General features: G+C 42.3%; 1 protein-coding gene across 1 annotated transcript in view; it reads left to right on the top strand.

Annotated features, from left to right (window-relative positions):
• frem2b (FRAS1 related extracellular matrix 2b) overlaps positions 1-15852 on the top strand; it is a 136152-nt gene extending 120300 nt beyond the window's left edge. Inside the window, exons 18-28 of the mRNA XM_038961809.1 lie at positions 1061-1292; positions 1466-1797; positions 10373-10565; positions 10854-10958; positions 11251-11378; positions 11638-11772; positions 12241-12367; positions 12549-12736; positions 12924-13070; positions 13505-13622; positions 13701-15852. Coding sequence (XP_038817737.1) covers positions 1061-1292; positions 1466-1797; positions 10373-10565; positions 10854-10958; positions 11251-11378; positions 11638-11772; positions 12241-12367; positions 12549-12736; positions 12924-13070; positions 13505-13622; positions 13701-14110 — 2115 coding nt within the window. The 3' untranslated portion in view covers positions 14111-15852. The remainder of the gene's footprint in view (positions 1-1060; positions 1293-1465; positions 1798-10372; positions 10566-10853; positions 10959-11250; positions 11379-11637; positions 11773-12240; positions 12368-12548; positions 12737-12923; positions 13071-13504; positions 13623-13700) is intronic.
• Positions 15853-21639: the final 5787 nt, after the last annotated feature.

Below are 21639 nucleotides of genomic sequence, written 5' to 3'. Positions count from 1 at the left end.
GTATTGATGTGATTGAGTTGACTGTATTGATGTGATTGAGTTGACTGTATTGATGTGATTGAGTTGACTGTATTGATGTGATTGAGTTGACTGTATTGATGTGATTGAGTTGACTGTGTTGATGTGATTGAGTTGACTGTATTGATGTGATTGAGTTGACTATTGATGTGATTGAGTTGACTGTATTGATGTGATTGAGTTGACTGTATTGATGTGATTGAGTTGACTGTATTGATGTGATTGAGTTGACTGTTTTAATGTGATTGAGTTGACTGTATTGAGTTGACTGTATTGATGTGATTGAGTTGACTGTATTGATGTGATTGAGTTGACTGTATTGATGTGATTGAGTTGACTGTGTTGATGTGATTGAGTTGACTGTATTGATGTGATTGAGTTGACTGTATTGGTGTGATTGAGTTGACTGTATTGATGTGATTGAGTTGACTGTATTGATGTGATTGAGTTGACTGTATTGATGTGATTGAGTTGACTGTATTGATGTGATTGAGTTGGCTGTATTGATGTGATTGAGTTGGCTGTATTGATGTGATTGAGTTGGCTGTATTGATGTGATTCAGTTGACTGTATTTATGTGATTGAGTTGACTGTATTGGTGTGATTGAGTTGACTGTATTGATGTGATTGAGTTGACTGTATTGATGTGATTGAGTTGGCTGTATTGATGTGATTGAGTTGACTGTATTGATGTGATTGAGTTGACTGTATTGATGTGATTGAGTTGGCTGTATTGATGTGTTTGAGTTGACTGTATTGATGTGATTAAGTTGGCTGTATTGATGTGATTGAGTTGGCTGAATTGATGTGATTGAGTTGACTGTATTGATGTGATTGAGTTGGCTGAATTGATGTGATTGAGTTGGCTGTATTGATGTGATTGAGTTGACTGTATTGATGTGATTGAGTTGGCTGTATTGATGTGATTGAGTTGGCTGTATTGATGTGATTGAGTTGACTGTATTGATATCAGATGCCCACCACTACTAAATGAATGATCCAGTTGACTGTATTGATTTGAGATGTGTGTCTCTCCCTCCAGGCTGGCTCTAGGGTGCAGTGTGCAGCCCGGGCTGTGAACTCTAACGGAGACGATGGCCTGGAACTCAGCAGCTCCATAGTCTCCATCAGTATAGAGAATGGTATGTGCCAGCCTCGTGTGGTGGGTACAGTGGGCGCTGAGCCCTTCTCTGCCAAGCTACGCTACACCGGAGCAGAGGACCCAGACCACCCCAACCTCATCAAGATCACTGTCACCATGCCACACATAGACGGTGAAGAACACAGAGACTTCTAGTTTCTCTCTCTTTCTCTTTCTCTCTTGCTCTATTTCTGACACTCTTTCTCTCTCTCTGTCGTTCTTTCTCACTCTCTATTTCTCACTCTCTATCTCCCGCCCCTGCCTTTCTCTCTCCTAACCCCTTGTCTCCCCTCTCTCCTCTCCCAGGCATGCTCCCCGTGGTCTCCACCCGTCCTCTGTCTAACTTTGAGCTGACGTTGAGTCCTGATGGTACTCGTGTGGGGAACCACCGCTGTTCTAACCTGCTGGACTTCACCGAGGTCAAGACCCGCCACGGCTTCATCACAGACGCCACCAAGAACCCTGAGGTGATCGGGGAGACCTCTCCCTACCAGTACAGCGCCCCCCTGAGGGGATCCAGCATACTGCGCTTCTACAGGAACCTCAACCTAGAGGCTTGTCTATGGGAGTTCACTAGTTACTATGACATGTCTGAGCTACTGTCAGACTGTGGAGGGACCATCGGTACAGACGGACAGGTGAGAGAGCAGTGTGTGGTGTGTGTGTGTGTGTGTGTGTGTGTGTGTGTGTGTGTGTGTGTGTGTGTGTGTGTGTGTGTGTGTGTGTGTGTGTGTGTGTGTGCGCGCGCCTGTGGGGGGCACTATCAGAACAGACAGACAGGTGAGCTGCTCCACCCCACAATCCCACCAGACCACTGACCAATTGCAAAATAAGTATGGGGAGAGGTGTCATGATGATTTCTTTGGAAGAGATGTCATGATGATTTCTTGGGAAGAGATGTCATGATGATTTCTTGGGAAGAGATGTCATGATGACTTCTTGGGAAGAGATGTCATGATGATTTCTTGGAAAGAGATGTCATGATGATTTCTTGGGAAGAGATGTCATGATGATTTCTTGGAAAGAGATGTCATGATGATTTCTTGGGAAGAGATGTCATGATGATTTCTTGGGAAGAGATGTCATGATGATTTCTTGGAAAGAGATGTCATGATGATTTCTTGGGAAGAGATGTCATGATGATTTCTTGGGAAGAGGTGTCATGATGACTTCTTGGGAAAAGATGTCAGGATTTACTTGCTCAGTATTTGACCTCCAGTTCTTTCCTGTCAGTTCTTGTAATTTTCCTATTCACCGACAGAATCCTTTACAGCCACATCTCTGTTAGCTACCCCTCTCAGACGTTGTTCTTCTAAAGCCCATCTTAACCTCACCACTAATAACTAACCAAACACAGGGCTTTATGGATTCCCACAACTCATCACGAGGCCTGCTATTTCTCTTGGCAAAATGGCTTCTCCAACATTCACAGCACCATTATTAAAACCTTCTGCCCTTTTCTGTGCTGTGCCCTTTAAACAGCTGCTGCTGTGTTGAGGGAGGGACCGCTCTTACAGGTCTTAAACGCTCCCTTAAACTCCCTCCCTACTTCTCTCTCCCTCCCTACTTCCCTCCCTCTCCCTCCCTCCCTCTCTCCATCTCTCTCTCCCTCCCTCTCTCTCTCTCTCTCCCTCCATCCCTCCCTCTCTCCCTCCCTACTTCCCTCCCTCTCCCTCCCTCCCTCCCTCCCTCTCTCCATCTCTCCCTCCCTCTCTCTCTCTCTCTCCCTCCATCCATCCCTCCCTCTCCTCCCTCCTTCCCTCCCTCCCTCCCTCCCTCCCTCCCTGAGTGGAGATCTCAAACCCTGGTCACATGGTTCAGTGCTCCTGTCATGTAGATTTCCCTTGGAAACCACCAGTCACTTCAGTGTAGTTAAACCCCAGTCAGTATATTAGTTCACTAGCACTTAATTAAGCGGGCTGCGGTCATAAAGAGATGCCTGCAGAGAGGAGAGATGCCTGCAGAGAGAAGAGCTGTCTGCAGAGAGAGAGAGAGCAAAGGTCTTGGTATGGTTAAGGTCTCCTCACGCTAGACACACACACACACACACACACACACACACACACACACACACACACACACACACACACACACACACACACACACACACACACACACACACACACACACACACACACACACACACACACACAGGAGCTAAGGACATGTTGTGGTAAAGGTCTCCTCATGCTACAGATCCTCCCTGCTGTAGATCATCAACTAGAAGCCTCCTAGCAATGTGTGTGTGTGCGCGTGCGCGTGCGCGTGCGTGTGTAAAGGAAAGAAATCAACAGTGCATGTAGAAGTTATGAGAGGCTAACTACTAACCCAATTTAAGGTTAAGCATATTGTATGGTTGAAAAGACACCAACTCCATGGAATATCATTACATTCTATATAAAGTGAAATTCCATTTTGCAAGATAAATGATACTGTAAATGGATATTGCATGCAAACATGGATGAGTTAAGATACATAGGAAGTATAAGATAATAATATTTTATGGAGGCGGTGATCATCATTCTCTTGTAAAGTAAACTTCCTCCACACTTTATGACTTACCTTCTGACAGGTTGTAATCCAGCGTTAGCCCATTTGTTTACGTTGAAACTGAAATAAGTTAATATTCTGATCAGACAGAGCTTTGTGGGAGAGGTCGGAGTTGATCAGCACTTGATAATCCTGAATGTCAGGGTCTGCCTTAGTACTGTATACCAACACTGGTTGCACTTGGTCAATGTCCCTCCTATCTGCAGGTTTGACGTTCTGTTGCTAGTCGCTGGCAGCCATGTGACAACAGACTGAGGTGCTTTAAGTATCACTGGCCCAAATGGCACACTATTCCCTTTGTTTTGTAATGCATTTGACCAGGGCCCATAGGGAATAAGTTGCCATTTGATACATAGCCAGAGACTGAGGTGCATTAAGCTTCACTGTGTTGTTTTAAGTAAGATCCATAACTAAGAGAGAGAATGAGACCCCGCCAGGTACTACAGACATGTCTCTATTCACCCAGAAACCCTATACCCCTACTGCAGGGTCTGCCTGTGTCACATCCATATGAGCTGTCCTACAGGTGAGTTGTACTGTAAGCTTCAATCAGTGTGGTCAGGAAGAACAAACAGAAACTCAATAGCTCTTGTCTAGAGGAACATTATTTGTGCCCCTGTGTTTTCTCTGACCTGAGAAGCCCTTAAGGGTCTGACCGACTGACTGGGAGGCTGGGGGGCTGAGTGGAGAGGTTGAGGAGTACAGAGAGACTGAGTCCGACCAAGCTTGGGGCCCCAGACTGGCCTCTCACCGTGCTGGGACTGACTCTGTCTCTCTGTGTCTGTGTGTCATGGTGAGAGGCTTTGTCCCCAGCTTATCAGACCACAGGAATCCATTAGGTCTCAGCAGGCAGTGCCAGGGTCATACAGCAAATCATCTGCCTCAGCTCTCTCTGGGTTCTACCAGTTCTCTGAGATCGATCTCTCTCCCCTCTTTCCTTCTCTCTCTCCTTTCTCTCTCTCTCTCTCTCTCTCGCTTTTCTCCTCTTCTTTCTCTCTCGCCCCCCCCTCTCTCTCGCCCAGGGCATAGGCAGGTCCCATCATGAAGGGAGAGCTAGTGCAGACAGGTACCCCTCTCATAGGTCACCGGATTGGAGCAGATACCATTCAAATCCCTCTACTTTCTCTCTCCTCCTTCCTTCTCTCTCGCTCTCTCTCTCTATCTTTCTCCCTCCCTTTCTATCTCTTTCGCTCTCTCTTTTTCTCTTTCTCTCTGGTTCTTTTTCTTGCTGTTGTCTAGCTGTTGTTTAAGGGTTCCAAGTACAATAGAACAAATCAACCGCCTGGATTGTTATGTCTGGATAGCATGATTAACTTCAGAATGGGATGGCTTTATCCTCATTGTTGACAAATCAATAATTGAATAACACAACCAAACATTCACCAGTTGTAAATGGAATGGTTTGCTATTGTTGCTATATATCTGGATTCAACTCTGTTGAAAAGATACCATCTCTCTGAAATGTGGCCAGTGTAAATGTCAGAGTCAATGTAAACCCTCTTGAATCCATAAGAGCTCCAGTAGTACTAGTACAGCCCATACAGTACAGCACTGTGTATCTACACTGAGTGTACAAAACATTAGGAACACATTCCTAATATTGCGTTGCACCCCCTTTTGCCCTTAGAACAGCCTCAATTCATCAGGGCATGGACTACATGGTGTCGAAAGGGATGCTGGCCCATGTTGACTCCAATGCCTCCCACAGTTGTGTCAAGTTGGCTGGATGCCCTTTGGGTGGTGAACCATTTTTGAAACACACGGTAAACTGTTGAGCTTGAAAAGCCCAGCAGCGTTGCAGTTCTTGACACAAACCGGTGCGCCTGGCACCTGCTACCATACCCGGTTCAAATGCACTTAAATATTTTGTCTTACCCATTTACCATCTGAATGGCACACATACACAATCCATGTCTCACTTGTCTAAAGGCTTAAAAATTCTTCTTTAGCCTGTCTCCTCCCCTTCATCTACACTGATTGAAGAGGATTTAACAAGTGACATCAATAAGGGATCATAGCTTTCACCTGGATTTACCTGGTCAGTCTATGTCATGGAAAGAGCAGGTGTTTTAAATGTTTTGTACACTCAGTGTATATTTAAACCATTGCTACCCATCCCGCATCCGGGAGCATCCTCATCAAAAAAGCTGACTAGCATAGCCTAGCCTAACGCGACAGGGATATCATATAATATAATTTTCATGAATTTACAAGTCCAATACAGCAAATGAAAGATAAACATCTTGTGAATCCAGCCATCATTTCCGATTTTTAAAATGTTTTACAGCGAAAACACAATATGTATTTCTATTAGCTAACCACAATAGCAAAAGACTCAACCGCATATTTTCACAATTTTTTTACCGCATAGGTAGCTATCACAAAACCGACCAAATAGAGATATAATTAGTCACTAACCAAGAAACAACTTCATCAGATGACAGTCTTATAACATGTTATACAATAAATCTATGTTTTGTTCGAAAATGTGCATATTTGAGGTATAAATCATAGTTTTACATTGCAGCTACCATCAAAAATATCACCAAAGCAGCCAGCCAATAATTACAGAGAGCAACGTGAAATACCTAAATACTCATCATAAAACATTTATGAAAAATACATGGTGTACAGCAAATGAAAGATAAACATCTTGTGAATCCAGCCAATATTTCTGATTTTTTAAAGTGTTTTACAGCGAAAACACAATATAGCATTATATTAGCTTACCACAATAGCCAAACACACAACCGCATTCATTCACCGCAAAGGTAGCGATCGCAAAAAAACAGCAAAAGATATAAAATTAATCACTAACCTTGACCAACTTCATCAGATGACAGTCCTATAACATCAGGTTATACAATACACTTATGCTTTGTTCGAAAATGTGCATATTTTGAGCTGCAAACCGTGGTTATACATTGTGAATATGTAGCATCGATTCACCAGAATCTCCGGAGATATTTTGGACAGTCACCTAATCTAATCAAAGAACTCATCATAAACTTTACTAAAAAATACATGTTGGACAGCAAATGAAAGATACACTAGTTCTTAATGCAATCGCCGTGTTAGATTTTTAAAAATAACTTTACCATAACAAACAGCTTACGTTATAGCGAGACAGCGCCCGCAAAAAGGAAGGAAAATAAGACTAAACATTTTCCACAGAAATACGAAATAACATCATAAATGGTGCTTACTTTTGCTGAGCTTCCATCAGAATCTTGTACAAGGAGTCCTTTGTCCAGAATAAATCGTTGTTTGGTTTTAGAATGTCCTCTTCTCCTGTCGAATTAGCAACCTTAGCTAGCCAAGTGGCGCGAAGATGTCCATCTTCACCTAACGCAGAGAACGGAAAACTCCAAAACTCCCGATAAACGTTGAATAATCTGATAAAACTATATTGAAAAAACATACTTTACGATGATATTATCACATGTATCAAATAAAATCAAAGCCGGAGATATTAGCCGTCTATACCGAACGCTTTTCAGAAGCCAATGCTGATGTCCTTCCCGCGCCTTGGTAGACAAAGGAAATTGTGGTCACGTCATTCCAAGAGCTCTTGTTCGACCTCAGATCAAGCTAGACAACCCATTCCACCTCCCACTGCCTGTTGACATCTAGTGGAAGGCGTATGAAGTGCATGTATATCCATAGATTTCAAGCAATTGAATAGGAAGGCCCTGGAACAGAACCTCGATTTCAGATTTTTCACTTCCTGTCAGGAAGTTTGCTGCAAAATGAGTTCTGTTTTACTCACAGATATAATTCAAACGGTTTTAGAAACTTGAGAGTGTTTTCTATCTAATAGTAATAATAATATGCATATTGTACGATCTAGAATAGAGTACGAGGCAGTTTAATTTGGGCACAATTTTTTACAAAGTGGAAACAGCGCCCCCATATTGACAAGAAGTTTTAAGTGGTATGATGCTGTCTGATAGTAAAACTCATTGATCACGCTATATGCACTTCAGCACTACATAAGCCCCCGTAATACCCTCTATATGTCACCTGCTGTCACGTTCCTGACCTGTTTTCTCTTGTTTTGTATGTGTTTAGTTGGTCAGGGCGTGAGTTGGGATGGGCAGTCTGTGTTGTTTGTTCTATGTGGGAGTGTGTTGGTTAATTAGCCTTATATGGTTCTCAATCAGGGACAGGTGTTATTCATTTCCTCTGATTGAGAATCATATATAGGTAGGCTGTTTTACACTGTTAGTTTGTGGGTGATTGTCTTCCGTGTCTGTGTATGTTACGCCACACGGGACTGTTTTCGGTATGTTTGTTCGTTCGGTTTTTGTGTAGTCTGTTTTCCCGGTTCGTGCGTTCTTCGTGTTACATGTAAGTTCTTACGTTCAGGTCAGTCTACATCGTTTATTGTTTTGTTAGTTAGTCAAGTATAGTTTGTTTTCGTCTTGTTTAAATAAATATCATGTCATATCACAACGCTGCGCCTTGGTCGAATCACTACTCCTCCTCTTCGTATGAAGAGGAGGAGGAACACCGTTACACCTGCTATATTTATTACATACATAATCACATGAATCTATAGAATATAGATACAGACCAAGCCATAATCATATATCAAGTTATGAGTGGGTCTGACTACTGTTCCCATGAGGTATTTGCAAGCTCCATACAGATAGGCAGCTTGTGAATGTTTAGTATAGGCCTATATATTAACTAGTACTAGGGACCTTTTGTAAACACCCTGCTTGTTGGATGTTTAAGTGTGTGGATGCTTAAATGCATTTAGCAAAGTTTGATGTAATGTATGTACTTCTATCAGTCACTATTTCTCTCTCTTTCTCTTTTTATTTCACTATCTCTCTCCCTCCCTCTCTCTCTCTCTCTTTCTCTCTCTTTCTCTCTCTTTCTCTCTCTTTCTCTCTTTCTCTTTCTCTCTTTCTCTTTCTCTCTTTCTCTCTCTCTCTCTTTCTCTCTCTCTCTTGCTCTCTTGCTCTCTCTTTCTCTCTTTCTCTCTCTCTCTCTCTCTCTCTTGCTCTCTCGCTCTCTCGTTCTCGCTCTCTCGTTCTCTGTTTCTCTCGTTCTCTGTTTCTCTCGTTCTCTCGTTCTGTTTCTCTCGTTCTCTGTTTCTCTCGTTCTCGTTCTCTCGTTCTGTTTCTCTCGTTCTCTGTTTCTCTCGTTCTCTGTTTCTCTCTTTCTCTCTTTCTCTCTTTCTCTCTTTCTCTCCCTCTTTCCATTCAATTCAATTTAAGGGCTTTATTGGCATGGGAAACATATGTTTACATTGACAAAGCAAGTGAAATAGATAATAAACAAAAGTGAAATAAACAATAAAAAATGAACAGTAAACATTACACTCACAAAGTTCCCCCCCCAAAAAGCATTTCAAATGTTATATTATGTCTATATACAGTGTTGTAATTATGTGCAAATAGTAAAAGTGAATAAAAAATAAATAAACATAAATATAGGTTCTATTTACAATGGTGTTTGTTCTTCACTGGTTGCCCTTTTCTTGTGGCAACAGATCAAAAATCTTGCTGCTGTGATAGCACACTGTGGTACTGTCTTTCACCCAATGGATATGGGAGTTGATCAAAATTGGATTTATTTTCGAATTCTTTGTGGGTCTGTGTAATCTGAGGGAAATATGTTTGGCAGGAGGTTTGGAAGTGCAGCTCTGTTTTTTTGTTAATTCTTTCCAATGTGTCAAGTAATGATCTTTTCTTTTCTCACGATTTGGTTTGGTCTAATTGTGTTGCTGTCCTGGGGCTCTGTGGGGCCTGTTTGTGTATGTGAACAGAGCCCCAGGACCAGCTTGCTTAGGGGGCTCTTCTCCAGGTTAATTTCTCTGTAGGTGATTGCTTTGTTATGGAAGGTTTGGGAATCGCTTCCTTTTAGGTGGTTGTAGAATTTAACGGCTCTTTTCTGGATTTTGATAATTAGTGGGTATCGGCCTAATTCTGCTCTGTATTCATTATTTGGTGTTTTACGTTGTACACTGAGGATCTTTTTGCAGAATTCTGCATGCAAAGTCTCAATTTGGTGTTTGTCCCATTTTGTGAATTCTTGGTTGGTGAGCGGACCCCAGACCTCACAATCATAAAGGGCAATGGGTTCTATAACTGATTCAAGTATCTTTAGCCAGATCTTAATTGGTATGTTGAATTTTATGTTCCTTTTGATGGCATACAAGGCCCTTCTTGCCTCTCAGATCGTTCACGGCTTTGTGGAAGTTAGCTGTGGCGCTGATGTTTAGGCCGAAGTATGTATAGTTTTTTGTGTGCTCTAGGGTAACGGTGTCTAGATGGAATTTGTATTTGTGGTCCTGGCAACTGGACCTTTTCTGGAACACCATTTTTTTTGTCTTACTGAGATTTACTGTCAGGGTCCAGGTCTGACAGAATCTATGCAGAATATGTAGGTGCTGCTATAGGCCCTCTCTCTCTCTCTCTCTTTCTTTCTCTTTTTCTCTCGCTTTCTCTCTCTATTTTTCTCTCTATTTCTCTCACTATTTTGTTTTCCTCTCTCTATTTATCTCTCTTTATTTCTCCTTTTTTTCCCTGTCCCTCTGTAGCTTGAACCTACTATTGCTAGTTTTCTGTGCTACTGTAAAGTTACTGTAAAGTTTAATGATGTTTAAATGCATGTTAAATCCAGCTTGATTTGATGTATGTCTCTCTCTAGGTGTTGAATCTGGTCCAGTCCTATGTGACCCTCCGGGTGCCCCTCCACGTCTCCTATGTGTTCCACTCCCCGGTGGGGGCAGGGGGCTGGCAGCATTTTGACCTGCAGTCTGAGCTACGACTCACCTTTGTATACGACACTGCCATCTTGTGGCGGGACGGCATCGGCAGCCCTCCTGAGGCTGAGCTACAAGGCAAGTCTCACATCAAATTAAATATATTCAAAAGTCATTTCAGTCTTCACAGAATGAGGCAAAAACAAACAAATACAACACTGTCTGGTGTGCTTCGAGCATAGATTATATGGTTATGTTATTGCTTCTCCAGCAATGAATGAGGATGTGTTAGTTTGGTGTGACAGTGAGACCTACGGGGTGCATTCTGTAGGTGGCCTTTACTGCACCTTTCTCAGTGGGTGGGCTATACTAGTAGGGATGTGTTAGGTCAGTGTGACAGGAAGACTGACCGGCTGTATTCTGTAGGAGCCCTGTACCCCACCAGTATGCGTATCAACGAACAGGGTCGTCTGGTGGTCAACTTCAGAACAGAGGCTCGATTCAGAGGACTGTTTGTCATATCACACTCTGGTATGTTCACATTATCCACTCTTTTCATACAGTACATCCATGGGCTTAAACTAGTAACCCACCATATGTATCAAGTGTCTCAGAGTGGGAGTGCTGATCTAGTATCAGGTAATCTAGTATCAGGTAATCTAGTATCAGGTAATCTAGTATCAGGTAATCTAGTATCAGGTAATCTTAAACATTGTGATGTAAAACTGATCCTAAGTCAGCACTCCTACTCTGACACGCTTAAATCTGTACATATTCCCCTTCAGTTCTCTATTAGCCTAGCCTTACCTGTGTCTGTACCCAGCGTCCTCTCTGTCGTCCATGGTGATGTGTGCGGACCACCCTGGGGTGACCTTTAACCTCAGCCTGGTGAGGAGCGAGCCCACCTACAACCAGCCCATGCAGCAGTGGACCTTCACATCAGACTTCGCTGTGAGGACAGCATCTTCTTTTCTTTTATCTTTAAAACTGTGTTATCAATATATTCTTATTTTTTCATCTGGTTTCTCTGTGTCTTTAGTGTAAAGACTTGGGAGTAGCATATGCCATTTACATAATTTCTTTCTTAAGTCGTAGTGTGTTATCTGCACTAGTGTAAAATAACTCAAAGTAAAAAGATCATTTTTGTTCTAAATGACCTGATGAAATAAAGTTTCAACCCGAAGTAAATAACTGTGTCTCTCTCTCCCAGGTGCGTGACTACTCAGGTACATACACAGTGAAGCTGCTGCCCTGTACCTCTCCCCCCAGTCTGGAGTACTCCCTGCCTCCTGTCTGTAACCCCAGAGAACCTGTCACCTTCGACCTGGACATACGCTTCCAGCAGGTCAGATCATCCTGGGATTAACATTACTACAATCTTAGAAAAAAAAGGTGCTATCTTCTAGAACCTTAAAGGGTTCTTTGGCTGTCCCCATACGAGAACCCTTTTGGTTGCAGGTAGAACCATTTTGGGTTCCATGTAGAACCCTCTGTAGATTTGTGTTCTACATGGAACTCAAAAGGGTTCTACCTGGAACCAAAAATGGTTCTACCTGAAACCAAAAAGTGTTCTCCTATGGGGACAGCCGAAGAACCCTTTTGGAACCCTTTTTTCTAAGAGTGTACATCAATATCATGTCTGTGAGATGACAATCTTTGAGTTCACACAGAGATGTACTGTAGTGGGAAACAGCTTAGGAGGTGTAGGCTGATGGTAACACTGTGATTGGTCTGTTCTCTGATGGTAACTGAATGGTATGTGTTTTCCTATACTAAGATGGTCAAACTTTGTACTGTGTGTGTCCTATCCCAGGTGAGTGACCCGGTTGCGGCTGAGTTCAGTCTGAACACTCAGATGTTGCTGCTGTCTAAAAGAACTCTGTGGCTGTCTGATGGATCCATGGGCTTCGGACAGGAGAGCGACACAGCCTTCTCACAAGGTACTGTAACGCTACAAACCAACACAGCCTTCTCACACACACCACCTTCTCATGGGTCCTGATCAGAAGTAGTGCACTACATAGGGAATAGGGTGCTATTTGGGATGGAGGTAGCCCCATTGACTATCTGTTTTATTGATTGATTCATTACTGTATTAACTCAAAGCTGATCTCCTCCCAGGGGATATGATCTATGGCAGAGTGATGGTGGATCCAGTCCAGAACCTGGGAGATTCCTTTATCTGTAACATAGAGAAGGTGTTCCTGTGCACCGGCGCGGATGGATACGTGCCCAAGTACAACCCCAACAACAATGAGTATGGCTGTCTGGCTGATGCTCCCTCGCTGCTCTACAGATTCAAGATCATCGTAAGTACAGTACTGTACAGTACAGGGCCCATAGTGCTCTGGTCAAAAGTAGTGCATTATGTGGGGATCATTTGGGATGCAGACAAGGATGTAGTACAGGGTAAATTCACATAAATACCCTATACACCTTGACATGGTCCAATGTTGGTACAGTGTTTACTAGTGTTTCCCTCTTCTCCCCCTCCAGGATAAGGCCCAGCCAGAGACCCAGGCCAGGTTGTTTGGTAACGTGGGGTTCAGGGCTCTGCTGGCTGTAGACGACCCTCAGGCCCTGGCCCTGGTCAGACAGCCTGGATCTGACGGCTTCAGCATGGACTCTACAGCACTGTTCCAGGTAGATCTCCCTGACCATACGCAGCATAACACAACACACACCCTGCTTATTTACACTACACTATTTATTGATGACAATTCCTGTTATCTTTGAATCTTGACGTATTCTTTCTGCCAGTGGTTCTAAAGCAAGCGTGAAAAGAATAGTGGAGAAAACCATCCCTGTCTAATTCCTATTTCTAACACTCTCTTTCACTGCTTTAACTTGTAAATGAATGATATACACCCATTGATTCTTGACGAATATCACTTATAAATGCCTCATGAGAGTCATTACATTTCTCCAGGCCCATAACAGAGGCAGGGTGTCGCGTTGTTATTGTTTCAATGAAAGACTCTAGCTTTAATGATCAGCAGTAGGACCAGAAATTGTTCCTTTCATTGTCAAGTAAACTACCCAGCCCTTATGACTAACCCTGTTCCTCTGGTGTCCAGGTGTCAGCAGGGAGAGAGTGGTTCATCCACACCATCTACACTGTCCGCTCCAGAGAGAACGCCAACAGGGGCATCGGGAAGAGAAGTCTGGAGTACCACACACTCATCCAGCACAGCAGTATGGCTGCAGGAGGCCACTCCCTGACCCAACACAGCAGCATGGACAGAGAAACCCAGCGTCAAACTATGGCTGCAGGAGGACTGTCACTGTCCCAGTCCCAATCTCGCTCCAAGCGGTCAGCAAACGGGGTGCCAGACCTAACAGAGGACATCGGCCTGGACAACAACCGTGGCACCAACATTCTCCATATCTCCCTGGACCTCAGCCGCCAGCGCCGCACCAGCCCTGACCGGGAGGTCCTCACTCGGGGTGTGGTGCCCAGGGAGCTGAACCATCCTGTGGAGAGCGAGGACAGCCTGGTCTTGATCATAGGGATCCTGGTGGGCCTCCTCCTCACCATCCTCATCATCATCGTCATAGTGCTAACCGTACGGTCCAGACAGGAAAAGAAGAAGATGGAGGTTCCCACGGCAACGTCATGCTCCACTGAGCCCATGATGACATCAGGGTTCACTAGCGGTGGCTTGGACAGCTCAGAGGTCTGATAGACAGACAGACTTCGACATGACCACTGAGACAGACAGACTGACTGACAGATAGACATTCACCACAGAAAAATAAACGCTGACAGATATATTTTTTATTTTTTATGTGCCTATTTTTTTTATTTTTACATTGGGACATAAAGAGAGGGAGGAGACAACTGAAACAACACAATCAACAATGAGAGTTTAGTTCCGTACAAAAACCTACTTGAAATATTGCAGCTCTTCTGCTCTGCTGTAGGGGAGACCATAGAGGTAAAACAATCTATCTCTATGGGGAGACAGCCCCAACTAGGGAAGTACCTGTAACCTGTTCTGTTTAAGGCACTTGCCCACGTTTATTATTGCTTTGTTTTATGATGTCACACTTGATCCCAAAAATGTTTATGATTTGTCCAAAGGTGCTAAAGCAGCAGATGCCTCTGTCCTGTAAGATGGATGGTGGTCCAGTGAGTTGGTAAAAGACCATGTAGCAGGGCTATTCAGCTCCAGGCCTGTAGGGCAGCAACACTGCTGGTTGTCTTTTCTACCTTGTAGTTAATTGATTGACTGATTGACTGATTAATGTTACTGATTGGCTAGAGAGTCCCACAATGTAACCACAAAGAATGAAAGCCAGAAGTGTTTCTACCTTCCAGGCCCAGAGTCGAATACCGGTATTCCTGGTATTCAGGATTCAGTATGAACGCAAAATTGTCATAGAACTGTCATAGTTGTTAATGTGTATGTTTGTTATCCCGTGTCAAGCCACTGTCAATAGTCTGCTAACACTGGGAATATGTTCTACTGTAATGTCCTACTATAATGTCCTACTGTAATGTCCTATTGTAGCTCTCTGTCAGACCTGAGTTCAAACACTGTTTGAAATCTTTCAAATATGTTTGCTTTAGCCTGCCTGGAGTGCCCAGTGGGACTTTTATATTGGTTCCATTACAACAGGCAAGCTCAATTGATCACAGCGTAAGTATTTTACAGGATTTAAAATAGTATTTGAACCCAGGTCTGCTCTCTGTACTGAAGTATGGAGACTGATTCATGTTGAAGTTCAACAGGTGCCTAAGAATCCACTGGATGTTATACTGTAATATGCATCCCAAATGGTACCCTATTCCCTATTTTGCACTGTAAGTAGTGCACTATTTAGGGAATAGGGTGTAATTTGAGAAAAGTGCTTAGATTGTTTCTATCACATGGCTATTCTATGTGATGTATAGGACCCCTACAGTAGGTGCTAAAGAAACACTTTCTATTTGTTTTGTATGTATTAATGTTTATCATTTGTGCCTGCCTTTGATTTTATAATTGTTTAAACTTGTATAATACTATGTAAAGCAGGTTTGGGGGAAATTGTGGGGGGAAATGTGTCAAATCTACTGTAGGTAATTCAGACTTTTTCTATCCAGAGTTCCAAGTTTATCACACATTGTTTTTCGGATAATTGTTCTCTCAATAGTCTCAAAATCATGGTTGTAGTGACTTTCTATGGGTCCGTCCCAAATGGCACACTATTCCCTATTTAGTGCACTACTTTTGTTCAGCGTCCATAAGGAATTAGGGTGCCATATAGGGAATAGGGTGCCATTTTGGACACATACTATATCAGTGTGGTCCTGTATTTGAATATATACAGTACAGCACTGAATTGAATGATCTAATGAGAAAAGGTACTGTATATCCAGTAGGGAAGAGTGGGGTAAGTTGACCCATTTTTTTACATTCAGCATCACTCCGTCAAGGGAAATATAGTATTCTTTCTCAAAAAGATATCTATACTGAACAAAAATATAAACACAACATACAACAATTTCAACAATTTTAATGAGTTACAGTTCATATAAGGAAATCAATCAATTGAAATGAATTCATTAGGCCCTAATCTATGGATTTCACAACACTGGGCAGGGGCGCAGCTGTGGGTGGACCTGGGAGGGCATAATTCCACCAACTTGGGAGCCAGGCCCACCCACTGGGGAGCCAGGCCCAGCCAATCAGAATGAGTTTTCCCCACAAAAGGGCTTTATTACAGACAAAAATACTCCTCATTTTCATCAGCTGTCCAGGTGGCTGGTCTCAGACAATCCCGCAGCTGAAGAAGCCAGATGTGGAGGTCCTAGGCTGGCGTGGTAACACATGGTCTGTTGTGAGGCTGGTTGGACATCCTGCCAAATTCTCTAAAATGCCTTATGGTAGAGAAATTAACATTCAATTCTCTGGCAACAGCTCTGGTAGACATTCCTGCAGTCAGCATGCCAATTGCACTCTCCATCAAAACTTGAGACATCTGTGGCATTGTGTTGTGTGAAAAAACTGCATGTTTTAGAGTGGCCTTTTATTGTCCCCAGCACAAGGTGCACCTGTGTAATAATCATGCTGTTTAATCAGCTTCTTGATATGCCACACCTGTCAGGTGGATGGATTATCTTGTCAAAGGAGAAATGACAGACACATCCTCAACATCAACTGTTCAGGAGGAGACTGCATATCTCAGCTAGTTGATCATATAATTTGTTTTTCTACAGGACCCTGACCCAACACCTCTAGCTGTGTATGGCTATTTGACCAGGAAGGAGAGTGGATGGAGTGCTGCATCAGAGGACAAAAGGCTCCACAATCACCCGACCTCAACCCATTTAAGATGGTTTGGGATGAGTTGGACCTCAAGTGGAAGGAATAGCAACCACACAGTGCTCAGCATATGTGGGAACTCCTTCAAAACTGTTGGAACAGCATACCAGGTGAAGCTGGTTTGAGAGATGCCAAGTGTGGCAAAGCTGTCATCAAGGCAAAGTGGTGGCTACTTTGAAGAATCTCAAATATAAAATATATTTTGATTTGTTTAACACTTTTTTTGGTTACTACATGATTCCATATGTGTTTATTTCATAGTGATGATTCTCACTATTATTCTACAATGTAGAAAATAGTAAAAATAAAGAAAAACTCTTGAATGAGTATTTTTGTCCAAACTTTTGACTGGTACTGATATATACACACATATGTTTGCAAATAATATACGTTTGATGTTTTGGATTTTCAATGTTAAAGGCATATGTGCTGTAAGTATTTGTAACATTGACCTAAAGCACAAAGTGGTCTGCAAATAAAGTGTTTTCAAGAAAATCAGACTGCTGTCTTGTTTAAAAACCAGATGTTGTGTATTATTTGGCTTTTGGGAAAGGCTACTTTCCCAAATGGAACCTTATTCCTATCATAGTGCACTACTTTTGACCAGAGCCCCTGTATATCACACTACTTCAGACCAGGGCCCATAGGGTCTGATCAAACATAGTTTACTATGTAGGGAATAGGAATCCATTTGGGACACAACAAAATCTTGTTTCTGGGAAAACACGTATTTATTTCATAACGTTCTTCTCCAATGCCAAGACTAAGTCAGAGAAGCTAGGAGGAGAGATTAGGTGGGCTAGAGGAGTGTTGATGCTGAGTGCTCCCAAATGGCAACCCTATTCCCTATGGCCCTGGTTAAAAGTAGTGCACTATGTAAGGAATAGGGTGCAATTTGAGATCCTGCAACCCTGTTCTCTATGAGCTGCAGCTGCACTCACAAACTGGAACTCACAGACATAGCTGCTTTACATAACTTCGACAGTATTTTTTTTTATATTTTGGGGTTGAGACAAGAAAAGAAGACTTTGTTCCAGTGGTATGATACAGATCAGACGATAAAGCAAAGATGAGGATATCACGCTTCTGTCATGGCTGCACTGACTGCAGTTAGTGAGCAGAACCCAATGTGGTTATGTTATTTCTACCCATGCTAATTCTTTGTAGATATAGTTTTACTTGCATCATTGGTAATTTTCTGTCATGTTGCGTTCTCAATATTACTGACAGTGTGTGTGTGTGTGTGTGTGTGTGTTTGTGTGTGTGTGTGTGTGTGTGTGTTGTGTGTTCAGTGGCGGTTGGGGACTTTTAAATGAGGAGGAGGGAGGCAATATTTTTTTAATGAGCATGGCCTATTTCTATTACATCATATTGTGACTGTCATTCATATTCATTCACCCGTTCAATGTCATATCGATAGATTTTAGGCAACTGCATGATACTCAAATTTTCCCTATACCCATCATGAGTTGCTACAACCGAGTCTATGAATGAAATTTACAACGTGGTGCCACACGGTCGAGAGAAATTTGAGCAATCAAGGTGACAGACACGGATACATTCACTACTGCCTTGCACAATCTTGCCTGCATCAGCTGATCTAGGGTTTAATCATTAGTCCAGAGTAGTCAAACACAGTTTCTATTTGACAAATACAGGTATGTATCCCTGTTTCGTTCTATTTGCTTCGTTTAAGAAACGTTTTCAAAAAAATCGGCAGAGTGAATACACCCGATCACACACAAACCAGTTCCTTTCATAGCAGCCACATAAATCCGCATGATCCCTTTGATCGTTGGATAATTCCTTCTCGCTCTACTACGCTCTCCTCTCACATTTTCAATTCGCTTGTGGACAACACAACACGTCAGCTGTCTGTGACCAGGCGATAAAACCTTTCCAACACAACCTTCATATCATAGCCGCTACCGCTATGCACAGCCTACATCGTTGTCACCATTTTGCTAACGTCAAGTCAACATAGCTACTAGAACTAGTCATTAGTAACCCGTCAATCATGCATTACAACGTACGTGTTAAACCAAATTAACTTGACTTAACAAAGCTGTTCAACTATTTTCTTTCTCTCTCTTTAATAAATCCTTTTTCTCATGGGGTGCTGTTTTCACTTGTAAAAATTCGTCCCCAAATTAAACTGCCTCGTACTCATTATTGCTCGTACAATATGCATATTATTATTACTATTGATAGAAAACACTCTCAGTTTCTAAAACCGTTTGAATTATATCTGTGAGTAAAACAGAACTCATTGGAGCAAACTTCCTGAGGAGTGAAAATCTGAAATCAGGCGGCTGTTCAGGCGTTTATTAATTGCATGTCTTATATTGGTACATGCACTGCATACGCCTTCCCTAGATGTCACAAGTGAGGATTGGAATGGGTTGTCTAGGGATCTGAGGCATAAGCGTCTGAACGTGACACTCTTTTTACGATTCGACATGACGCAAGAGACAGATCTCAGATGGCTTCTGGAAAGCGTCCGTTTAGCCTTAATTATCCGGCTCGGATTTTATTCATATAGGTTTAAGACTCATAATGTAGTTTATTTTAATATCCGAGTTTATATCATTATTTTCAGTATATTGAGATTTTCGGAATTTTCCTTTGCTGCGTATAGGTGGATTGGGCACGTCTTCGCGCACATGGCTAAGTTACTGCTAATTCCAAAGGGAAGGGACATCCCAACCACAACGATTTCTGGACAAAGGACCTTGCAAGATTCTGATGAAAGCTCACAAAAGTAAGACACATTTATGATGTTATTCGTTTTCTGTGAAAATGTAAACTTATTCGCTTATTTTCCTCCTTTCGCCGCGCTAGTATGTCGTTATGGTAAGTTATTTTAAAAATCTAACACGCGGTTGCATTAAGAACTATGTATCTTTCATTTGCTGTCCAACTGTATTTTTTTGTAGTTTATGATAGTTTGATTAGATTAGGTGCCTTCCAAATTTATCTCCAGATTCTGTGTGAGTTGGCTACATATTCCATTGTATAACCACGGTTTGCGCTCAAAATATGCACATTTTCGAACAAAGCTATATGTATTGTGTAATACTGATGTTATAGGACTGTCATCTGAGAAGTTGGTCAAGGTTAGTGATTAATTTTATATCTTTTGCTGGTTTTTTTATCGCTATTGTGGCTGAATAATGCGTTGTGTGGTTGGCTATTGTAGTAAGCTAATATAATGCTATATGTGTTTTCGCTGTAAAACACTTAAAAAATCGAAATATTGGCTGGATTCACAAGATTTTCCTTTCATTTGCTGTACCTGTGTTTTTTTCATAAATGTTTATGATGAGTATTTAGGTATTCACGTTGTCTCTGTATTATTGGCTAGTGCTTTGGTGATATTTGATGGTGCTGCAATGTAAAACTATGATTTATACCTAAATATGCACATTTTCAACAAACATATGTATAATAAATATGTTAAGACTGTCATCTGATGAAGTTGTTTCTTGTTAGTGACTTTTATATCTCTATTTGGTCGTTTTGTGATAGCTACCTATGCGGAAAAAATGTGAAAATAGCGTTGGTCTTTTGCTATGTGGTTAGCTAATAGAAATACATATTGTGTTTCTCGCTGTAAAACATTTTAAAAATCGAAATGATGGCTGGATTCACAAGATGTTATCTTTCATTGTGTGTTTGGACTTTGTATTTAATGTAATTTTGATAGTATTTACTTGTACGCTAGCTAGCTATGCTAGTCAGCTTTTTTACTGATGGGGGTGCTCCCAGGATCCGGATTGTGTGCAAGTAGAAGTTTTAAGTGCAACTAGTCACCATATTGTTTTTCTCTGCAGTGCTAGCTAGCTGTAGCTTATGTTTTCACTACTAGTTATGCTCTGATCTTTGTGGGTGGCAACTGTCAGTTCATGCTGCAAGAGCCAGATAGTTGGGGACGTCCTCTGAGTATCATAATTAGCGTGTAAGTATATGGAAAGGGTGTGAGAACAAGAGCCCTCCTAGTTTTGTATTGAAGTCAGTGTGTCACACCCTGAATCTGTTTCACCTGTCTTTGTGATTGTCTCCACCCGCCTCCAGGTGTCGCCCATCCTTCTCATTATCCCCTTGTATTTATACCTGTGTTTCTCGGTTTGTCTGTTGCCAGTTCGTTTTGTTTCGTAAAACCTGCAGCGTTTGTTTCCTGCCCTCGCCTCCCTTGCCTGCTGTTCCCTGCTCCTGCCTGTTTCCTGCTCCTGCCTGTTTCCCTGCTCCTGCCTGTTTCCCTGCTCCTGCCTGTTTTTCCCTGCTCCTGCCTGGTTTCCCTGCTCCTGTTTCCGCTCATTTTAGTCCTTCCCGGTTTTGACTTTCTGTCTGCCCTGACCCTGAGACAGCCTGCCGTTTTGTAGCTTTACCCACGTTCTGGGATTATATTGACCCCTACCTGCCCTGACCCGAGACTGCCTTCCGTTTTTGTACTTTACCCAACCGTTCTGGATTATTGACCCCTTCCTGTCCCTGACCCGAGACTGCCTGCACATTCTGAACCATGTACACTCTCCTGGATTACTGCCGCCCTGCCAGCCTTGACCTGTCCATTTGCCCTGCCCTCTGGTTGTAATAACCTCTTGTTATTTCTAACTGTCCGCATCAGGGCTTACTAAATGGTGATACACGGTGTATCCAGTAGAGACAGAAGCTAGCTGCAGTGGTGTAAGTACTAAAGTAAAAATACTTGAAGTACTACTTACGTCGTTTTTTGTGGGGTATCTGTACTTTACTATTTACATTTTTGACAACTTTTACTACTCACTACATCCTAAGAAAATAGTGTACTTTTTACTTCCATACATTTTTCCTTGACACCTCAAGAGTACTTCTTGACATTTTGCAAGGCTTAGCAGGACAGAAAATTGTCCAAATTCAAGCAC

The sequence above is a fragment of the Salvelinus namaycush genome, chromosome 23 (assembly GCF_016432855.1).
Source record: "Salvelinus namaycush isolate Seneca chromosome 23, SaNama_1.0, whole genome shotgun sequence".
Lineage (NCBI taxonomy): Eukaryota > Metazoa > Chordata > Actinopteri > Salmoniformes > Salmonidae > Salvelinus > Salvelinus namaycush.
This window is presented reverse-complemented; position numbering and strand designations above follow the sequence as displayed.